This window comes from Schistocerca americana, chromosome 2, assembly GCF_021461395.2.
Source record: "Schistocerca americana isolate TAMUIC-IGC-003095 chromosome 2, iqSchAmer2.1, whole genome shotgun sequence".
Classification (NCBI taxonomy): domain Eukaryota; kingdom Metazoa; phylum Arthropoda; class Insecta; order Orthoptera; family Acrididae; genus Schistocerca; species Schistocerca americana.
This window is the reverse complement of record NC_060120.1, coordinates 490,705,450-490,723,871: the sequence shown is the minus strand read 5'-3', so window position 1 is coordinate 490,723,871 and position 18,422 is coordinate 490,705,450. Positions and strand designations below refer to the sequence as shown.

Sequence of the window (18,422 nt, the reverse complement as noted above, 5' to 3'; positions counted from 1 at the left end):
GTTTGTGGCACAACTTGACAGGAAGAAGGGATCGGTTGGTAGGACATGTTCTGAGGCATCAAGGGATCACCAATTTAGTATTGGAGGGCAGCGTGGAGGGTAAAAATCGTAGAGGGAGACCAAGAGATGAATACACTAAGCAGATTCAGAAGGATGTAGGTTGCAGTAGGTACTGGGAGATGAAAAAGCTTGCACAGGATAGAGCAGCATGGAGAGCTGCATCAAACCAGTCTCAGGACTGAAGACCACAACAACAACTTTGTTGTATCTAATATACCTTGAAGCATATTGTTTCTTTGATTTTATTTTATTTGTAACAGTCATGTTTCTTTTGTCTCATAAAAATAAAAACTGTGATGTTCACTAATGATATTTTAATTCTGTCGGAGATGGTAAAGGACTTGGAAGAACTGTTGAGTGGGATAGATAATATCTTGAAAAGTGGTTACAAGATTAACACAAACAAAAGCAAAGTGAGGGTAATGGAATACAGTAAAATTAAATCAGGTGATGCTGATAGAATTAGAAATAGTCTGAGTGTTGGAATTTGTGCAGCAAAATCCCTCTTGTTGTCAAAGAAAAGAGCATATAAAATGGAGACTGGCACTGCCAAGAAAAGTATTTCTGAAAAAAAAAAAGAGAAATTTGTTAACACTGTGTAAATATTTAAGCGTTTATAACTATTTTCCAAAGGTATTTGTGTAGAGTGTATCCTTGTACAAAAGTGACAGGATCATTCAGACAAGAAGAGAATAGATGCTTCTGAAGTGTAGTGCTACAGAAGAATGTTTAAGATCTGATGGGGAGATCACATTTCTAATGAAGACTCTGAGCTCAACTGGAGAATAGAAATTTGTGGCACAAATTAACTAGAAAAAGGAATCAGTTGACAGGTCATACAGACCAATCAAGGAATCATCAGTATGGTAATGGAAGAAATGTGAGAGGGGTAGGGGTAACAACTGAAGGGGGAGACCAAGGTTTGAGTACAGTAAGCACATTCAATTGGATATCAGTTGCTATAGTTATGCAAAGGTGAATACACTTTCATAGCACAGACCAGTGCTAAGAGCTGCATCAAACCAGTCTTTTGAGTGAAGGGTGCCACTGCTGCAACAACAACATTGTTGTCATTTTCCCAGTTTTAGGCAATGAGATGCAACTGCCTTACATGAATAAAAATTTAGAAAAGTACTCTCTTTGTCAGAGGTGGTCGTGAGTGAGACTTGATAACTAAATAGGTCGCCATGATGTGCTAAAATTACAAACTTAAAATTTTTGTGCACATTGTTTTCTACGAAACGTGCTACATGGACCTACTTTGTATGTGTAAGTGGCTCCAATCCCACACTCTGACCTTTCTGCATAGGTTTTATTGATGGCTTATTACTGTGGAAGAGATGGAAATTGCAAAATATGTATGAGGGATGCCTGGGGAAAGTAATTACTGTTTTGGAAAAAACTCTAAAACATTTTTTCAAACTTTTTTTTTTAACAAAAACGAGTACTTCTTAAACCATTTTTCTGCATAGTTGCCACCATTGTTTAGATATTTGTCGAAGTGGAAACCAACTTTTCTAAGCCCTTTACAGAGAAAGATGCCACCAATGAAGACTGCCACTGCTGAATACCATTTTTGCATCATCACTGCTGTCTAAGTGTCCTCCTTCAAAATGCACTTCAAATTCAAGAACAAGTGGTAGTCAGAAGGTGTGAAATCAAGGCTGTATGGTGGGTAATCCAACTGCTCCTAACCAAATTACTGAAAATATTTTCAGTGATCACTAACAAATGTAAAACAACACAAACAATCTGGCTGTACTGGCAGTAGTGGAAAGACAATGAACCAGAGAGACTAGTGTGAAAGTGCAGAAACGTTACACCAGTGCTATGGTAGCAGCAGTATGAAAGTGACTTTTATTAAAGTGTTTCTCCACTTATGTAACATATAGAAAATACATCAACTCAAAGTAGCATTTCTTGAGATTCCAGCAGCAGCTACTCCATGCATTTATTTAATTAGTGAATCATGATTTCTCACACATAACGAGGAAAAGTGATGTGAACCCTTATGGTAAAACTAAGAACACACGTTAGACAAGGACTTCTGTTCTAATAGTGATCAGTGGGACAGTTGTCCATTGGGTAGAAACTGTAGCTGTTTGTCATGACTTACGTCAAGAAAAGAAAAAATTTGCAACAGTCAATAGAACACAAGGAACATAAGAATTAACTTTTCATAATACAAGTTTTTTTTTTACATAAGAGAGATTTGGTTTTGATAGCACGAAAATATGCACATGACTTAGGTAAAAAAGTAAAGCTTGGACTTATTTCAGTAATGATTGTCCACATGCCATCATTTATTTAGAAAGTATGAAAAAAGAAAAACGGTGTACTCAGCTAATGGTAAAGAAATAGTAGCAACTGTTCAAACAAACAACAAACCTATCTTGCAAAAGATACTTTTCTGTGCAACACAATATCAGAATTATACATAATCATAATATGGTGTAAGTATTTCAAAAATTTCCCAGATAATTAAAGACAGTTTGAGACAGAGAGAGAACCAGATAAATGGATGATACAAAGACAAATGAAACAGCAGCTCCTGTTGCCAAATAAATCAAGTAAAAATGTGCTATTTCTATTTTTCAAGGGATCCCGAAAACAGTGGAAGGCCATATTCTGCCAATTCACACTGATTATTGTGAATTATGTTGCAATGAAGAGATGAAAATTAATTTAAACAGCTTTCATCAAATATATATGCCATCAACTTCAATCATTTCTTACCTAATTAATCTGATATGTACAAAAACTTTGATTTATTGATTTATGTACCTGGTTTTGATTGCTGCCAACTAGGCATCTCTGGTGGGGGTGGCTGCTGTTCGCTTGGGCGGCCTCCTCTATCTGGAACCTGGAGGGCACAACAAAGATCAACCATCAGGAATGTTTGAGAAAGTATTAACACATCACCAAAAATACAAGTCCCACAAATATCTGTAAGGCAGTTATACAAATAAAAGCTGAAAATAGGTTTTTCTGACCTCTCACTTCAATAAAATATTTCCTTTTGGGTGGGTGGGGGGGGGGGGGGGGGGGGGGGGGAATAAAATAAAATAAAATCGAGATTCATGAATGATTAATTCAAGCAAGAAACACAGGTTTTTATGGTCAATATGTTGGACAGAAGGAATTCTGGAACATGTGTGCATTAGACTGTTTCTTATTCTTTCAAGCACCAGCACCAGAAACAAGCTGGAGCAGTGTTAATACACATTCCTTTGGGCACTTCCAGAAACACATTTGTCTGGATAAGGATAACATTATGGAATACAGATATGAAATAGTGTCTCTATGTACTTGTACTGATTACATGTCCAACAACTTACAATTCAGTTTCCATTTAGTTGAAGGACTTTTCCTGTTATTTATAGTTATTTTAATTCCTGGCAGTGCTTGAAGGTGTATTAAAACAACCAAGCTACACATCTGATTGTAAGTCCCACATAGCTGGTTCACTGGGCTGAAAAGGGCAGGCAACTACCCTAATATGCACACATCAAAGGCTGAACAGTCACATTCAAATTACTGTTCAATGATTTCTTTACTTTTAGCTAATATGAAAAAAAGAAGAAAGAGAAATGTTATCAAGCAAACCATTCAGGTCCAAGGAATTGTCAGCTGACCTACATAAGCTTTGTTTACTGTTAAAAACGTAGTATGCCTGTAAATCTGCCTTGTCTACTAAATGCAACAACAACAACAAGAACAGATACTGAAAATTCATGAATTAAAATTTTTATATTTATACAAAATGAATGCTCAGACTTTTGTAAACTTCAATATATGCATTAAAATAATGAATTAATGTTAAAAATATTTCTAAGACAAAAATACTAAATTAAAATTAGATCTTTTTATCATAAAATATTTTGCACTTAAAACTTAGCATACAAAACAGGAGACTATGATACCTGAATGTTATAGGCTTCTGTATGCATGAAGCGTAACTCACCCTGCCTATGATGACTTTATTGATAGAAGACTGAGTGTTCTTGCGGACTGAAGCACTGCTTGTCTTTTCGATGACTGCCAGGTCTTCTCGAGCTGCTAAAAGATCAGCAAGATGGACATTTGGCTCAGAGTCTAAAGCTTTCCGACGAACTAGAAAAATAGATGCAATCTCGTCCTCTCTACCACGCATCCGCTCTGACCACTGTCAATAAAATGAGGACTGTTAAACACTTATTTATTTAAGCAATTATTTCTGAGAAAAATGTACAATAATTTTAAAAAAATATTTGGCAAACATGTTAACAGAACATGCACATGCACACGCGCACACCAGAAGAACATATATTTGTAAACATTCCTTTTCAGTTCAAATGGGAAGAGCTTTTTATATTTTTGTATGGTGTGGAGAGATGTTAATGCCTTTTTGGATGTTATAGCTGTGTGTTCAGCCTACTTAATGTTTTCTTTACTGATAGAGGCATATTTATATTTATCCCCATTTAGGATACCTAAAATTTCAGATTAATGAACCTAGAATGACCAATCATGTCTGCTTGGGTAATGGATGGACTGAGCTTTAAACCAAGTCACCAGCATCTATGTGGTATTTACACAGAACAGGTATGTCACTGATGTACAACGAGAAGAGTATTGGATCTAACATTGAACCCGAGACCTCTGGCGTAAGAGTCCGACCCCTAACCATCTAGGCCATATGGCGCTTCGGCAATGGACTAACATTTTATACCCATAAGGCACCTAAGAAACTTTGGATCAATTTTTCTCGGGATTTTCTGAGTAGTGCGTCCTAATATTTTAACCACATGAGGTGTTAGGGGTCCTCTTTCACCACACAAAATTTCGGACAAATCCCCGACCCCATGGTCGTGCCGTCTCCTTGTGAAATAAAGCAAATGTTCACCATAATGTGACTGTAATTAGTCTAGTAGGCTGTTTGTAACTACGCAGTTGCCAAACAAGTCACGAAATATATATTTTAAAGCCTTGGGCAGTACTGGAAGAAAACAAACCAGTCTGTAGTCAGAGTGCTGTGACGCCATCCTTCTTTCGGTGCCATTATAGAAATCCACAGAGAAGTGTAGTGAGAGAATACTATTTGCTCACATCATCATATTTACAATTTTTTAGCATTTGCTGAACTCATTGTTTAATTTTACTACATAATGAGTGTCAACAGTCATGCAGCTAATTAAGCTGTATCTAGCAGTAAAATAAAAAAAATTTTTTTTTTTAGTTTGAGAATTATTATTGTGTTGCACAAGCACTGGATATAACATTTGAACCCTCCAGCAGGTCAGCAGAGCGCTTCAGATACAGACGTGTTTAATTATGGGTGTTTCCATATGAAGAAGCAAAATTACATCCCTCTCGATAGTATATGTCGGTCTAATTAATTGTGCTTCATTTCCATTGTATCTGAAGTTTCAGTGTGAAGAAGTTGATCATGTGATGAGGCATATGGGATTTTTCTAAATCATAGTGTAGCTTGAACTGTCTTTTGGAGGAGGAACAGTTCTAGTAATAAATAATACATTTTGTGACCCATCACGAAATGTCATCAATTAAGTCCTTAATAATTTGTGTTGTAATGTGCTACTGAAGGAATTCATATGGGCAGCCAATTACAGGAAGGAATTCATATGGGTGGCCAATTAGAGAAATGAATATGTACAGGTGTAACGTAGCACTTTCACAAATATCTGGTGATAGTCACAACAGAGCCACCAATTCAAAGTTATTAAGGATGGTTATTTGTCCTATTAATATTATGAAGATGGTGGTCGTAAGTGTGAGGTGTGCATGCCTGCGTGAATGAATGTCAGGGTGTATACGTGGACAAGGGGGGGAAAAAAAATCCCAGAGTTTTCCCGGATGACCCGGTTAAAAATATACTTTTTTCCGGGTAAAAATATAGTTTTTCTGTGTTAAGTGACAGAATACTTTCTCACAGAACCATAAAACTTATCCACCCTTTGAACGGTTAAGGTTTTATACACCAGCGTAGAACTTCCTTAAACTTTAGAAAACAAACACTCCTCCCAAAAAAAAACCACAGGCATTTTGGAAAGATCTGATGTGCAGCAACATACGCTGTATATTACAAAAGTAAATGATTGAATTCCACCACACACAGCACGTTAGTTTCCGTAGCATTGAAATCGAGATTGCTATGCACTTTAGTAAGGCAATCATAGCTGATGTCACGTGATCTCACCAGCTGATGATAGCCGATATTCAGGACATAGGACACGTGACACAGTCAGCCAAGAGCAACCAAAGTCACTGTTCGATAGTGCGAACACATAAACAGGAAAGTTAATGGTTTAAATTAATATACATAGTGTAGCTACAAGAAAAGCTAAGCTTTCACATATAATATTGGTCTGTTTTGCATGTGTTACACTTTCATAAACATCACACAAATGTGCCAATAAAATTTTAAATACCTAAACATCTACGCTCGAAATTCTTCTAAGTGGTTGGCCCTCAGAGTGTTAAGCTTTACATGAGAATCATTTAAGAAATTCAAAGTACATTTGCACATGTAACGTAATTCATCTGGCGTAAAATGAAATTTACTTTGAAAGTAACACTTTTCAATCACCTTTTGTAATATTCTCCTGAAACCTGTTATAATCATTTCAGCAGTTGTCAGAGTGCGCCATAAAATGGCGTTACTGCGCGTGCGCAGCTATGATGACATAAGAAGGCCACATATTCATACCTTTACAGCATTAAGAGATCTTGCATTACACCGTAAACGAAACAGATCATCATAGGGTACTCCAAGAGCATCTGAATTTCGTAAACCAGACCAAAATGCATAATTTGGCTGAAAGTGCACATTTGTATGTCCAGATTCACAAAGAAGCAAGCACCGACCTGATATTAAGCTTCTCATTGTGGTTTTAGGGCTGCAAATTTTATCGGAGTATCAGTACTGTATTCTCTCAGGCTTGGTTCTTTACTACTGCATAACGCCACATGTGGCATGTGATAAAAACGGGCACTTTTAATTTAGCAAACAGTTGACACTGTGGAATGAAACACTCCACTTCAAGTACGTTGACTGCCTGTGTGGAAAAGATTAATATAAGCCAAATTTCTTTAGCAAATCAAGGAAAATAACTTTAGTGTTCTGCAAGGCAATTAATGCTTGACTTCCAAAAACCTCGGAGTAAAATAAGATCAGGAAACTAAAACTAATAACATATTTCAGCTTTCCATAAGTATGTCAATGTACTTTAATTCATTTGTTAGCTCTTGGATACAGAAATCCATTTTGTTTTCATTTGACATGAGAGTTGTAAATGAAGAAGAAACAGCAAAATTGCTAAACCTAAACACAGGTCACGTGGAGATTATCACCTCTCTCCACTGCAACTTAGACTGCTCTGCGCATGCCCGAATCTGGCAGCTTGTGTTCACCAGAAGAATTTTTCCGGCTAGTGTCTGGCTGCTTGCTGCTACTACTACAGCTAACAGCCGTACTTCAAGTAGCCATAAGCAGGAGCAGGTACTGCTCACTTGCGACTCAATTGTGCCTGCGCCCAAGTCCGCTGGCAACTGCTCAAAGGAAACTAATGTAAGCCATTGTGACGTCATGGTCACCAAAAGCAGTTTGTTGTTATGAAGTATTGTGTAGTCTTTGTCCTAAGGCCTTTGACACATTTTTGTGTTGGCACACTTATGTGTGCACTGTGTTTTGTTTTTGGAGATGGCGCATTTCCTTTGCAAACTCACGTTTATTTTGGTTTTCTTTCCCTTCTTTATGTTTTACTGCAGCAGCATTATTTTTTAGCAGCAGGCTAAAGTAAAATTTTTCACTGGAATATCAGTTCTTACCAGTCAAAATTATAAAAATTTAACTGAAAACAGAAACAATGAAAAATTCCTGGGTTTTGCCTGGTTTTCTACTAGGTGAAAAAATTCCCGGGTTTTTCCCAGTTGTTCCAGACTGTGTACACCCTGAATGTGTGTGTGTGTGTGTGTGTGTGTGTGTGTGTGTGTGTGTGTGTGCACGCGCGCGCGCGCGCGCGCGCATGAGTAAAGTTCACTTTTCTGACAAAACCTGTGGTTGAAAGCTAATATGCGTCTTTTAGTTGTGCATGTCTGCAACTTAATCTGTTATCTTTATGGTATGTAGCACTGTATCTCTTCCTCAGATCGTTATTATTTATACAAGTATTTTCATCTACAAAAAGATTTAGACAGACTGCAACAGTAATAAATCTAATGCACACCATATGTACATTTGTAATAATGTTCATTTAAGAAAACTAGGTTGTAGCAATATTTGAAACTTTTACTCTAATTAAACAATATGTTATAGGAAAAAGTACATTACAATCGAACATTCTGAATATATTCAACTCTTCATCACAATGGTTGAAAACAATTTGGTGGTTCTAAAGGAAATCAGAGAATTCCTATTAAGATTTTTACGTGCGGGAGCAAAGTAATAATATCTCAATCAACAAACAAGAGTTTTTTTCTTTTGAATCATTAGTTTTCTGACTGGTTTGAAGTGGCCCACCACAAATTTCTGTCTTGTGCCTATCTTTTCACCTCCAAGTAGCACTTGCAACTTACATCCTCAATTATTTGCTGAATTTATTCCAATCTCTGTCTTCCTCTGCACTTTTCATTCTCTACAGCTCCCTCTAGCACCACGGAAGTTATTTCCTGATGTCTTTACAGATGTCCTACCATCCTGTCCCTCCTCCTTGTCAGTTTTTTCCATATTTTCGCGAAATCTGCAGAGAACCTCTTCACTCCTTACATTATCAGTCCACATAACTTCCAGCACCACATCTAAAATGCTTTGATTCTTTTCTGTTCTGTTTTCCCCACAATCCATGTTTCACAACCATACAATGCTGTGCTCCAAACTTACATTCTCAGAAATTTCTTTTTGAAATTAAGGCCTATGTGTGATACTAGTACACTTCTCCTAGCCAGAAATGCCCTTTTTGCCATTGCTAGTCTGCTTTTTATGTCTTCCTTGCCCCATCCACCATGGGTTATTTTGCTGCCTAGGTGGCAGAAATCCTCAACTTCATCTACTTCGTGATCATCAATTCTGATGTCAAGTTTGTTGGTATTCTCATTTCTGCTAACCACCATCACTTTCGTCTTTCTTCAGTTTACTCTTGATCCATATTATATGCTCATTATAGTGTTCATTCCATTCAACAGATCCTGCAATAATTCTTCATTTTCACTCAGGATAGCAACATCACCAGCGTACATTAACACTGATATATTTTAATCCCACTCTTGCGCCTTTCTTTTGTTTGCATCATTGCGTGTTTGATATACAGACTGTATAGTAGAAGTGAAAGACTGCATCCGTATCTTACACTCTTTTTAATCAAAGCACTTCATTCTTGGTCTCCCACTCTTATTGTTCCCTCTTGGTTCTTGCACATATTGTGTATTACCCATCTTTCCCTATAGCTCAACCCTACTTTTCTCAGAATTTCGAACATTTTACACTATTCACATACACGTTTTCAAGGTCGACAAATCGTGTGAATGTGTGTCGATTTTTCTTCAGTCTTGCTTCCATTATCAACCGCAGCGTCAGAACTGCCTCTCTGCTGCCTTTGCCTTTCCTAAAGTCAAGCTGATCCATGTGTAACAGATTCTCAATTTTTTTTTCCATTCTTTGGTATATTACTTTTATCAGCAACTTGGCTGCACGAGCTGCTAAGCTGATTGTGCGACAATCCTCATGCTTGTCAGCTCTTGCTATGTTTGGAATTATGTGGACTTGTTCTTCCGAAAGTCTGATGGTTTATCACCAGACTCTCAAATTCTGATCACCAATCTGAATAGTTGTTTTGTTCCCCCAATGATTTTAGAAATTCTGATGGAATGTTATCTATCCCTTCTGCCTTATTTGATCTGAAGCCCTGCAAAACTTTTACATTCTGCCTCTAATACTGGATTCCTTATCGACTTTTGTTTCTTGTTCTATCACATCATCAGACAAGTCCTACCCCTCATAGAGGCCTTCCATGTACTCCTTCCACCTCTATGCTCTTTCCTTGCATTTAACAGTGGAATTCCCGTTGCACTCTTAATGTTACCGCCATTGCTTTTAATGTTACCGAAGGTTGTTTTGATTTTACTATGTGCTGAGTCGGTCCTTCCAACTCCTTCACATTTTTCATGTAGCCATTTCAACTTAACTTCCTTGTGCTTCCTATTTCTTTAATTTCTAAGTGACTTGTTTCTCTCTATTCGTCAATCTCCCTGAACATTTCTGTACTTCTTTCTTTCAGCAGTCAGCTGAAGTATTTCTTCTGTTAACCATCATTTCCTCACAGTTACCTCTCTTGTACCCATGTTTGCCTTTTCCGAGATGTTCATTCATCTTCAACTAATCTGCCTACTGAGCTATTCACTATTGCAGTATCTATAGCCATAGAAAACTTCAAGCATCTCTCTTCATTCCTTAGTATCTCTGCATCCCACTTCCTTGCACACTGATTCTTCCTGACTAGCCTCTTGAACTTCGCCTACTCTTCACCATTACTAAATTGTGATCCGAGTCTCTGTCTGCTCCTCTGTATGCCTTACAATCTAATATCTGATTTTGGAACCTCTGCCAGAGCATGATGTAATCTTAGATCTTCCCCTATCTCCCACCTTTTCCCAATATAACTCTTCCTCTCGTGATTCTCGATCAGAATATTCACTATTACTAGCTGAAGTTCATTGCAGAACTGTCTGTCTCATCTCTCATTCTACTCCTTTCCCTTAAACTGCATTCCAGTCCCCATTAGATTTTCATCTCTCTTTATGTTCTGAATTCCCCGCTCAATATCCTCACATAATGCATCTCTTCATATTATGCTTGCAACTCTGGCATATATACCTGAACTATTGTTGTCGATTCTGATGACAGCAAATATCTCAATGAAATGTTCTCAGTGACTCAATGTCTTTCCTACCTTCCAATTCATAATGAATTCTACTTCCATTATGCCATTTTCTGTAGCGCTGTTGATATTACCCTATACTCATCTGACCAGAAATCCTTGCTTTTTTTTCCAATTTCACTTCACTAACCCCCACCATTGAGCCATATTACTTCCCTTTTCCAATTTTCTAGCTTACCTACCATGTTCAAACTTCTGACATTCCATACACTGAGCCGTAGAACGTTATCCTTTTGTTGGTTATCTAACTTAACTGCTCCATCATGAACTTACATGTAGATAGGGCATCTATGAAGGTCTGCTGTCATTCAAAAAATCTCAACTTGGAAACTATTAGAGAGAGACTCATGGTTTGTTATAAACCATTTTGCAGTTCTCAAAGGCTTTTTTCCTCTCTCTTCTGTTGCAGATTTTACTTGGAGTGCATGAAAATGATGACAAAACAAGGAGAAAGTGCAATTTGTCATCTGGTATACAGAATTCAAGTCTGGCAGTGGTACTGCAGAATTATTGAAGCCAGTCTGCAAAGGCACCACTGGCAAAGCATGTATTTAAACAGTCTGTTTACATACATTTCCTGAGAGTTGGACTGATTGTTAAGATCACAATGTACAGCTCCCTGTTCTCTAGATGCCATGCCATTAGATTTATTTTTGTCTGGTTATGACAAGAATCATGTGTACACAACACCAGTCAATGACATTGCTACAGTCTGTGTATGAAGCAATGAGGCAATCTGAACTGTTGATGCTGCAATGCTGACTCATACATGGACAGGACTCTTAATATCACCTCGATTTTCTATGGCTGATCTCTCGCCGCACACTGAAATTCTGGTGTAACAGAAAAGAAAAACTTTTAGAGCTACTGAACATTTTACAATGAATCACAATTCTCTTCTCTAATTGTTTTCAAATTATGGTTTTCTGAAATGATAGTTGAACTTTATGGATACCCTGTAGCTCATGTTTACATTTCTGATGAAGGACCTATGACCCAAAATGTATCTTAAGTGTTGTACAGTAAAGTTAACAACTCACCATTTACATTCCACAACGCACGTTCCACCATATTTAAATGCTATAAGTAGATTTTTAAAAAATCAGATTTTTGACAAATTGTCATATACCTATCACTCCCTGATAATGACTAAGTAGTCTTCCAATATCATGTTTGTTATGTTTTATGGCACCAAGTTTTCAGCACTCAGTGATGTGTGAAAAAAAAGATGTTTCAACTGCCAAAACTGGAAATTTACAAGCTTCAAATGTGTGGTGCAGTCCTACGTAACAACTAAGCAACGACAAAACAGATTAGTTTAAACTGTGTTGAGTAAAGTGACTGGTAATAACTTTGGCGCAAGATTGATGACTGCCATCTTTCAGAATATATACTGCGACATGAAGTCAATAGTCATACACTAAACTGAAGATAAAAGTAAAGAGTTCGAGCGCATTACACAAAAATAGTACAGGGCAGCAGCAAATTTTGCTTCAATATGCCATTCCTTAAAGTATGGTTAACTTTCAAGATTTTGAAACATTCACAAGTGAGTCTTGATATGACATTCATGATAATGATATGAAGTATTTTACAGTTCATTATGAAGCACAAATCTAGTAACGTATGTTAAATCTTATGTATAAAACTAATTATTTCTCACTAATTTTTACTTTCAATTATTTACGAACATCAAACTGAGATTTAAAAATTGAAAATAATCATAATTAGTACATTCCTCACTGTTTCTGTAGATATTAACTAAATTTAGATATAGTTCAGCTACAAACTTCATAAAGGAATAGAGCATTGCTCTTTATTAAAGGGAACCAACCTGAAATGACTGTATAGTCACATCTAATCTCTTTATTAGGAGTTCTTTCCGTACACGATACTCGTCTTGCATTTCAGACTGTAAGTTAGCTAGGATGTGCCACTGTTTGTCCGATAGAACACCTGTGAATAACGGCTTCCCAATTAATTCAGGAGATGCTTTCGCCAATACCTCCTTCATCTGTAGGGAAAGAAATTATGTAACTGCATGTACACAAAGAAGTAAATTCATCAGCAATTTATATAATTCATTGTTTCCATACCTACATTATTGTAAAACACACTTTGTTAACATCTTTGCTTATACGTAAGTGCCAGATGATACGGAATGCTTGTAATACAATATGTTCTTAAAAGAACGAAAATGCGGTCCAAGAAGACTCTAATCTATTTAGTGTCTGTTCTATTAGCTAATTTTGATTGTGTCTTTTCCAAGCACTTATCACAAAACTCAAGCATCACATATAGCCAGTACATACGTTACGGCACATCGTTTTCATGTGCATATGTAGCATCAATACAATCCAGAAGTGCTGTATTGTATTTGTACTACACATGCACACGAAAATGATGTGTGCTGTTACATATGTACTGACTACTTAGAGAAATAATATATGAAGCTCGAGACTTGTGACAAGTATTTGAAAATGACCAATGGCTGAAATTAGCTAACAGCACAGACAATAAATAGATAAAGGCCTGCTTTGGCCATGTTTTCGGTCTTAAACATATTGTGGTTGTGGATTGGAATGACTCCTTACCCTCTCCCTTAAAATCCACTTCCTTTCGTCTTTCCCTCTCCTTCCCTCTTTCCTGATGAGGCAACAGTTTGTTGCGAAAGCTTGAATTTTGTGTGTATGTTTGTGTGTCTATCGACCTGCCAGCGCTTTCGTTCGGTAAGTCACCTCATCTTTGTTTTTATATATAATTTTTCCCACGTGGAATGTTTCCCTCTATTATATATATATATAATAGAGGGAAACATATATGATGATGTGACTTACCAAATGAAAGTCCTGGCAGGTCGACAGACACACAAACGAACACAAACATACACACAAAATTCAAGCTTTCGCAACAAACTGTTGCCTCATCAGGAAAGAGGGAAGGAGAGGGAAAGACGAAAGGATTTGGGTTTTAAGGGAGAGGGTAAGGAACCGTTCCAATCCCGGGAGCGGAAAGACTTACCTTAGGAGGAAAAAAGGACGGGTATACACTCGCGCACACACACACATATCCATCCACACATATACAGACACAAGCAGACATATACAGAGGCAAAGATTGAAACTCGTTGCCTCTGTATATGTCTGCTTGTGTCTGTATATGTGTGGATGGATATGTGTGTGTGTGCGCGAGTGTATACCCATCCTTTTTTCCTCCTAAGGTAAGTCTTTCGCTCCTGGGATCGGAATGACTCCTTACCCTCTCCCTTAAAACCCAAATCCATTCGTCTTTCCCTCTCCTTCCCTCTTTCCTGACGAGGCAACCGTTGGTTGCAAAAGCTAGAATTTTGTGTGTATGTTTGTGTTTGTTTGTGTGTCTATCGACGTGCCAGCACTTTCGTTTGGTAAGTCACATCATCTTTGTTTTTACATTTTTCCTGATGAGGCAACAGTTTGTTGCGAAAGCTGAATTTTGTGTGTATGTATGTGTCTGTCTGTGTTTTTTTTTTATATATACATATAATTTAAAAGACAGACAGCGTCTGTATCCATGGTGTTACTGTAGGCCTATCTTCATTGTGGCTTGCTTCCTCATGTGATGGCTCTTTTTGTGTTGTACTGCGAGCCAACCAGTCATCTGCTATCACCACTGTGGGGCAGAGGCCCGTGTAGAAGTGTCTTCACACATCTTGGGCACAGCACACTTGTTTCACCGCACACGTTCTCTCACTAGTTGCCCTGGACATTCATGTGCAACAGCCTTGGAGATTCGTGTGTAACAATCATCACATTAGTAAATCAATACAAATGTTGAAATAAGTGCAGTGACTGAATTCTCTCTGATCATTCAGTATTAGATTCAGTTCTTCCTTTTTGTGAGTATAAATCTCAAATTCCTCCAAGACATTAATGAACCGTCCCTTTTGAGCCCTGTGTAGGATGTCGAAATTTTGCTCAACATTCATGACAGAGTGCTTTCATGTTGCACTATGTGCCCCAAATAATGTTTTGGTCCAAGAGTTTATGTGCTCCCTGAACCTTGTTCCAAAGCTCCTCTCCAGTTGCCCTATGTACTATTGTTGCAGTTATTGCATTTGATCCTGTACACATCTGCGTCCTGAAATTTGTTCTTACAGTTACAGATTTCAGGGCAAACTTGAATTTTAACATGTCACTTGTATGGAAACTAATTTTAAAATTTGCTTTACAAGAACATATCACAATTTTGTCAGAAGTCCTTCCATTGTAAATTAAAGCCAAATACCTTCCTTTGTTGTTATTCTTAACTGTGAAATGACTTAAACCTACTTGTTTTAATTGCTTCTTTATTTTATTATTCATAACTTTTCACCATGTCCTTGCTCCTGTTCTCATTTGCCACAGTCACTTGCTTTAAAACATTCAGTTCTTATTTTACATCCTGCTGGCCTAGCAGCAATCTTAATAACCTGTACATCACTGCATTGAAGTACACCCACTAGCATCATGGAGGGTGGCATGAGTGCCCATTAATAACAACATCTACACATGTACATATCCTGACTAGGCTAAATTCATGTTTTCTGTCATTCTTTGTTGGGTTAAATTTAAGTATTTTATGCCGTTATCCTCTTCAAAGTCCACAGAGAATTTAATTTTTGGGTGCTGAGGACTCATTCTATGTGCTACATTTTCTCCTTTGTGTAATAAAATCTAATCATCCACATATCTCCTTTAACTATTTTTCCTTGGAAAAGAAATTCTATGATGAAGATCCTTATATTAAAGAGGAAATCATGATTACAGGAAGTATGGAGAGGATTTGATTTAATGACACAGAGGAGACAAAAATGAACTGAAAACAAAGTACATGAAAAGTTCTCAGTACCAAAAATTAAATTTACTTTGGACTGAGGAAGATAATCACAATAAATTATTTGATTTAACACTAATAATCATAGAAAATATGAATTTAGCATGTTCAGAAAACATACATCTACAGATAGTATTAATGACCATTCATACCACACTCCATGCTACAATTGGGCATGTTGTAATGCAATTGTGGACAGGTTATTAAGATTATTATTACACCAGCAGGAAGCAGGAAAAACAGAGCTCTAAAGCGAGTGGCCATAGAGAATGGGTAAAGGAGCAAGGACGTGGTGAAAATTTATAATAAAATGAAGAAGAGCACCTAAAACAAGTAAGCGTAAGTCACATTTCAGAAAAGAACAACGACAAAGAGTATATGGCTTTAACTTATTTCTAACAACACAGAGAGATGTTTCCATACCACAAATATCAAAATTGGTCTTCATACAAATAACATGTTAACATTCGAGCTCTGTTATATAATCTGTAATATTAGGACTGAGTTTCAGGATTCAGGTGCGTACAGGATCAAATGCAACGACTGCAGTAAACAGTATGTAGGGCAAACGAGATAGCACACGTACAGTTGGAACATTGAGCAAAATATGGACATCCTACATATGGCTCAAAAGGGATTATTCCTTGACGGTTTGAAGGAACTTGAGATTTGCACTCATAAAAGCAAGATCTGAATGTAATCCTGAATAAGCACACTGAACTATATCACGTTTATTTAAATATTTATTACTTACTAATGTGTTATGATTATTGCTTACATGTGTCTAAGTCAACTGGTGAGAGAAAGTGTGTGGTGGAACAATTGGACATGTGCAGTGCCTGACATTGGTGAAGGGGCCCTCCTGTGCAGCCCTTTGACAATAGGGATGGTCAGCAGACAACTGGTCTGTTTGCAGCACAACACCAAATTGGCCATCACATGAGGAAGCTAGCCATGATGTCAGGCTTCCAGCAACGCCAAGGATGTGGACACCGCCCCCCCCCTCTTAAATTAGAAATATTTCATAATTTTATTATCTCCATTCTTATCAAACAAGCAAAACTTATTATTGACTCAATGTGTGTGTGTGTGTGTGTGTGTGTGTGTGTGTGTGTGTGTGTGAGATCTAAATGTGACAAATATAGCAGATGCCACCTGTAAGCAGTAGCCTTATGGAATATTTCAAGAACATGGATTCTACAAAACCACTATTTTATTACGTGATGTACGTGTGAATTTATTGACAGAAGGATGGGTTGCTCTTGTAATTGATACAGTACGGTACATTCTGGTGCATGTGATGTTTGATGTTGGCATGCCATGGCAACATTTTCGCATTTCATAGAGTAATTTTACAGTACGTGCTGTCTTCTTTGTTTTTAGCCTCCTTTTTGCACTTGCAGATACGCACGTTGTATATGTTGTTTAGTCTTTTGTAGCTGTAAGGAAAGTCTTAAGACCAGTGTGTTTTGCTTTATTCTAAAGTACCTTCAGTAGTTACTATAATAATGTTCTTTCTTCTCCTACAATTTGGTTTTCTAGGGTCGTGAACAGTTCACATGCTTTACTTACTACTATAAGCAGTGTTAATTCTCATCATTACCCATGTTTTTTTGTTGTTTACTTCCACATGTATGTGTTGGATTTTAGCACACATTTCTCCACTGTGAAGAAGTACTGTCATCTCGCCATTTCATGTGTTTTGTTTTGCTATTGCTGTAGTTGGAAAATATAAACACTCGCAGAACAATAGCAGACACTCCTGCAATTACCAAAACAAACAAAAGATGAACGCACCCCACAGCAGCAAAACAAAACACACATAATAGCAAGCACAGTTTTCTTCACAACAAAAAAACGTGAATGTATTTAGTGCAGTTGAAACTGCTGTGTGCTAAGATCCAACACAGACACAAGGAAGAACAGGAATAATGAAAGAAACAACAAAAAACAGTGAGTAAGAAAACGAATTAACACTTTTACAATAGTACGTAAAGCGTGTAAACTGTTCATGATCCTAGCAAACAAATTGTAAGAGAAAAAACCATGATGTTAAAGTGACCACTGAAGGTGCTTTAGAATAAAGCGAAATGGGTTTGGTCTTATTAAGATTTTCATTACAGTTGCAAAAGACCGTAATTAAGCAATACAACTTATCTTACTGTTGCCCACAGATCACAGAGGATGGTTCATGTTGAACCAAGATTAGGCCTTTTAAAAATTAATGCACTCAAGATAGATAATAATATTCCATTTAAAATCAGTAATTGCAGATCTGTTCCCCAAGAATGTTATGTCAATTTTCAAAATTTATGTAAAACTGCTGACATGTGAATGGAGGCAACTCTTACTGATTTGGAATACATGTCCTGGATAGGAATTTTGACCTGACCTGGAATAATTCAAACTGTATGCAAATACCTAAAAGATAACATGAGACACTTTATGAAATAAGTGCTTAACAAGAAAAATGGGAAACAACAGCTGTTGGCTTACCCAAGTAGCTAATTTCCTTAATTGTGTAGGCTCAATTAATAGAAAGCAAGTGAATTATTCATCCAAAACAAACCAGCTCAT

The 18,422-nt window shown here is 37.2% G+C and overlaps 1 protein-coding gene across 1 annotated transcript in view; it reads right to left on the bottom strand.

The window, feature by feature from the left end:
- Positions 1-18,422, bottom strand: part of LOC124594119 (protein FAM98B-like) — a 58,976-nt gene that overhangs the window by 13,886 nt on the left and 26,668 nt on the right. Inside the window, exons 5-7 of the mRNA XM_047132476.1 lie at positions 12,829-13,008; positions 4,025-4,225; positions 2,845-2,923 (exon numbers count right to left, since the gene is read on the bottom strand). Coding sequence (XP_046988432.1) covers positions 2,845-2,923; positions 4,025-4,225; positions 12,829-13,008 — 460 coding nt within the window. The remainder of the gene's footprint in view (positions 1-2,844; positions 2,924-4,024; positions 4,226-12,828; positions 13,009-18,422) is intronic.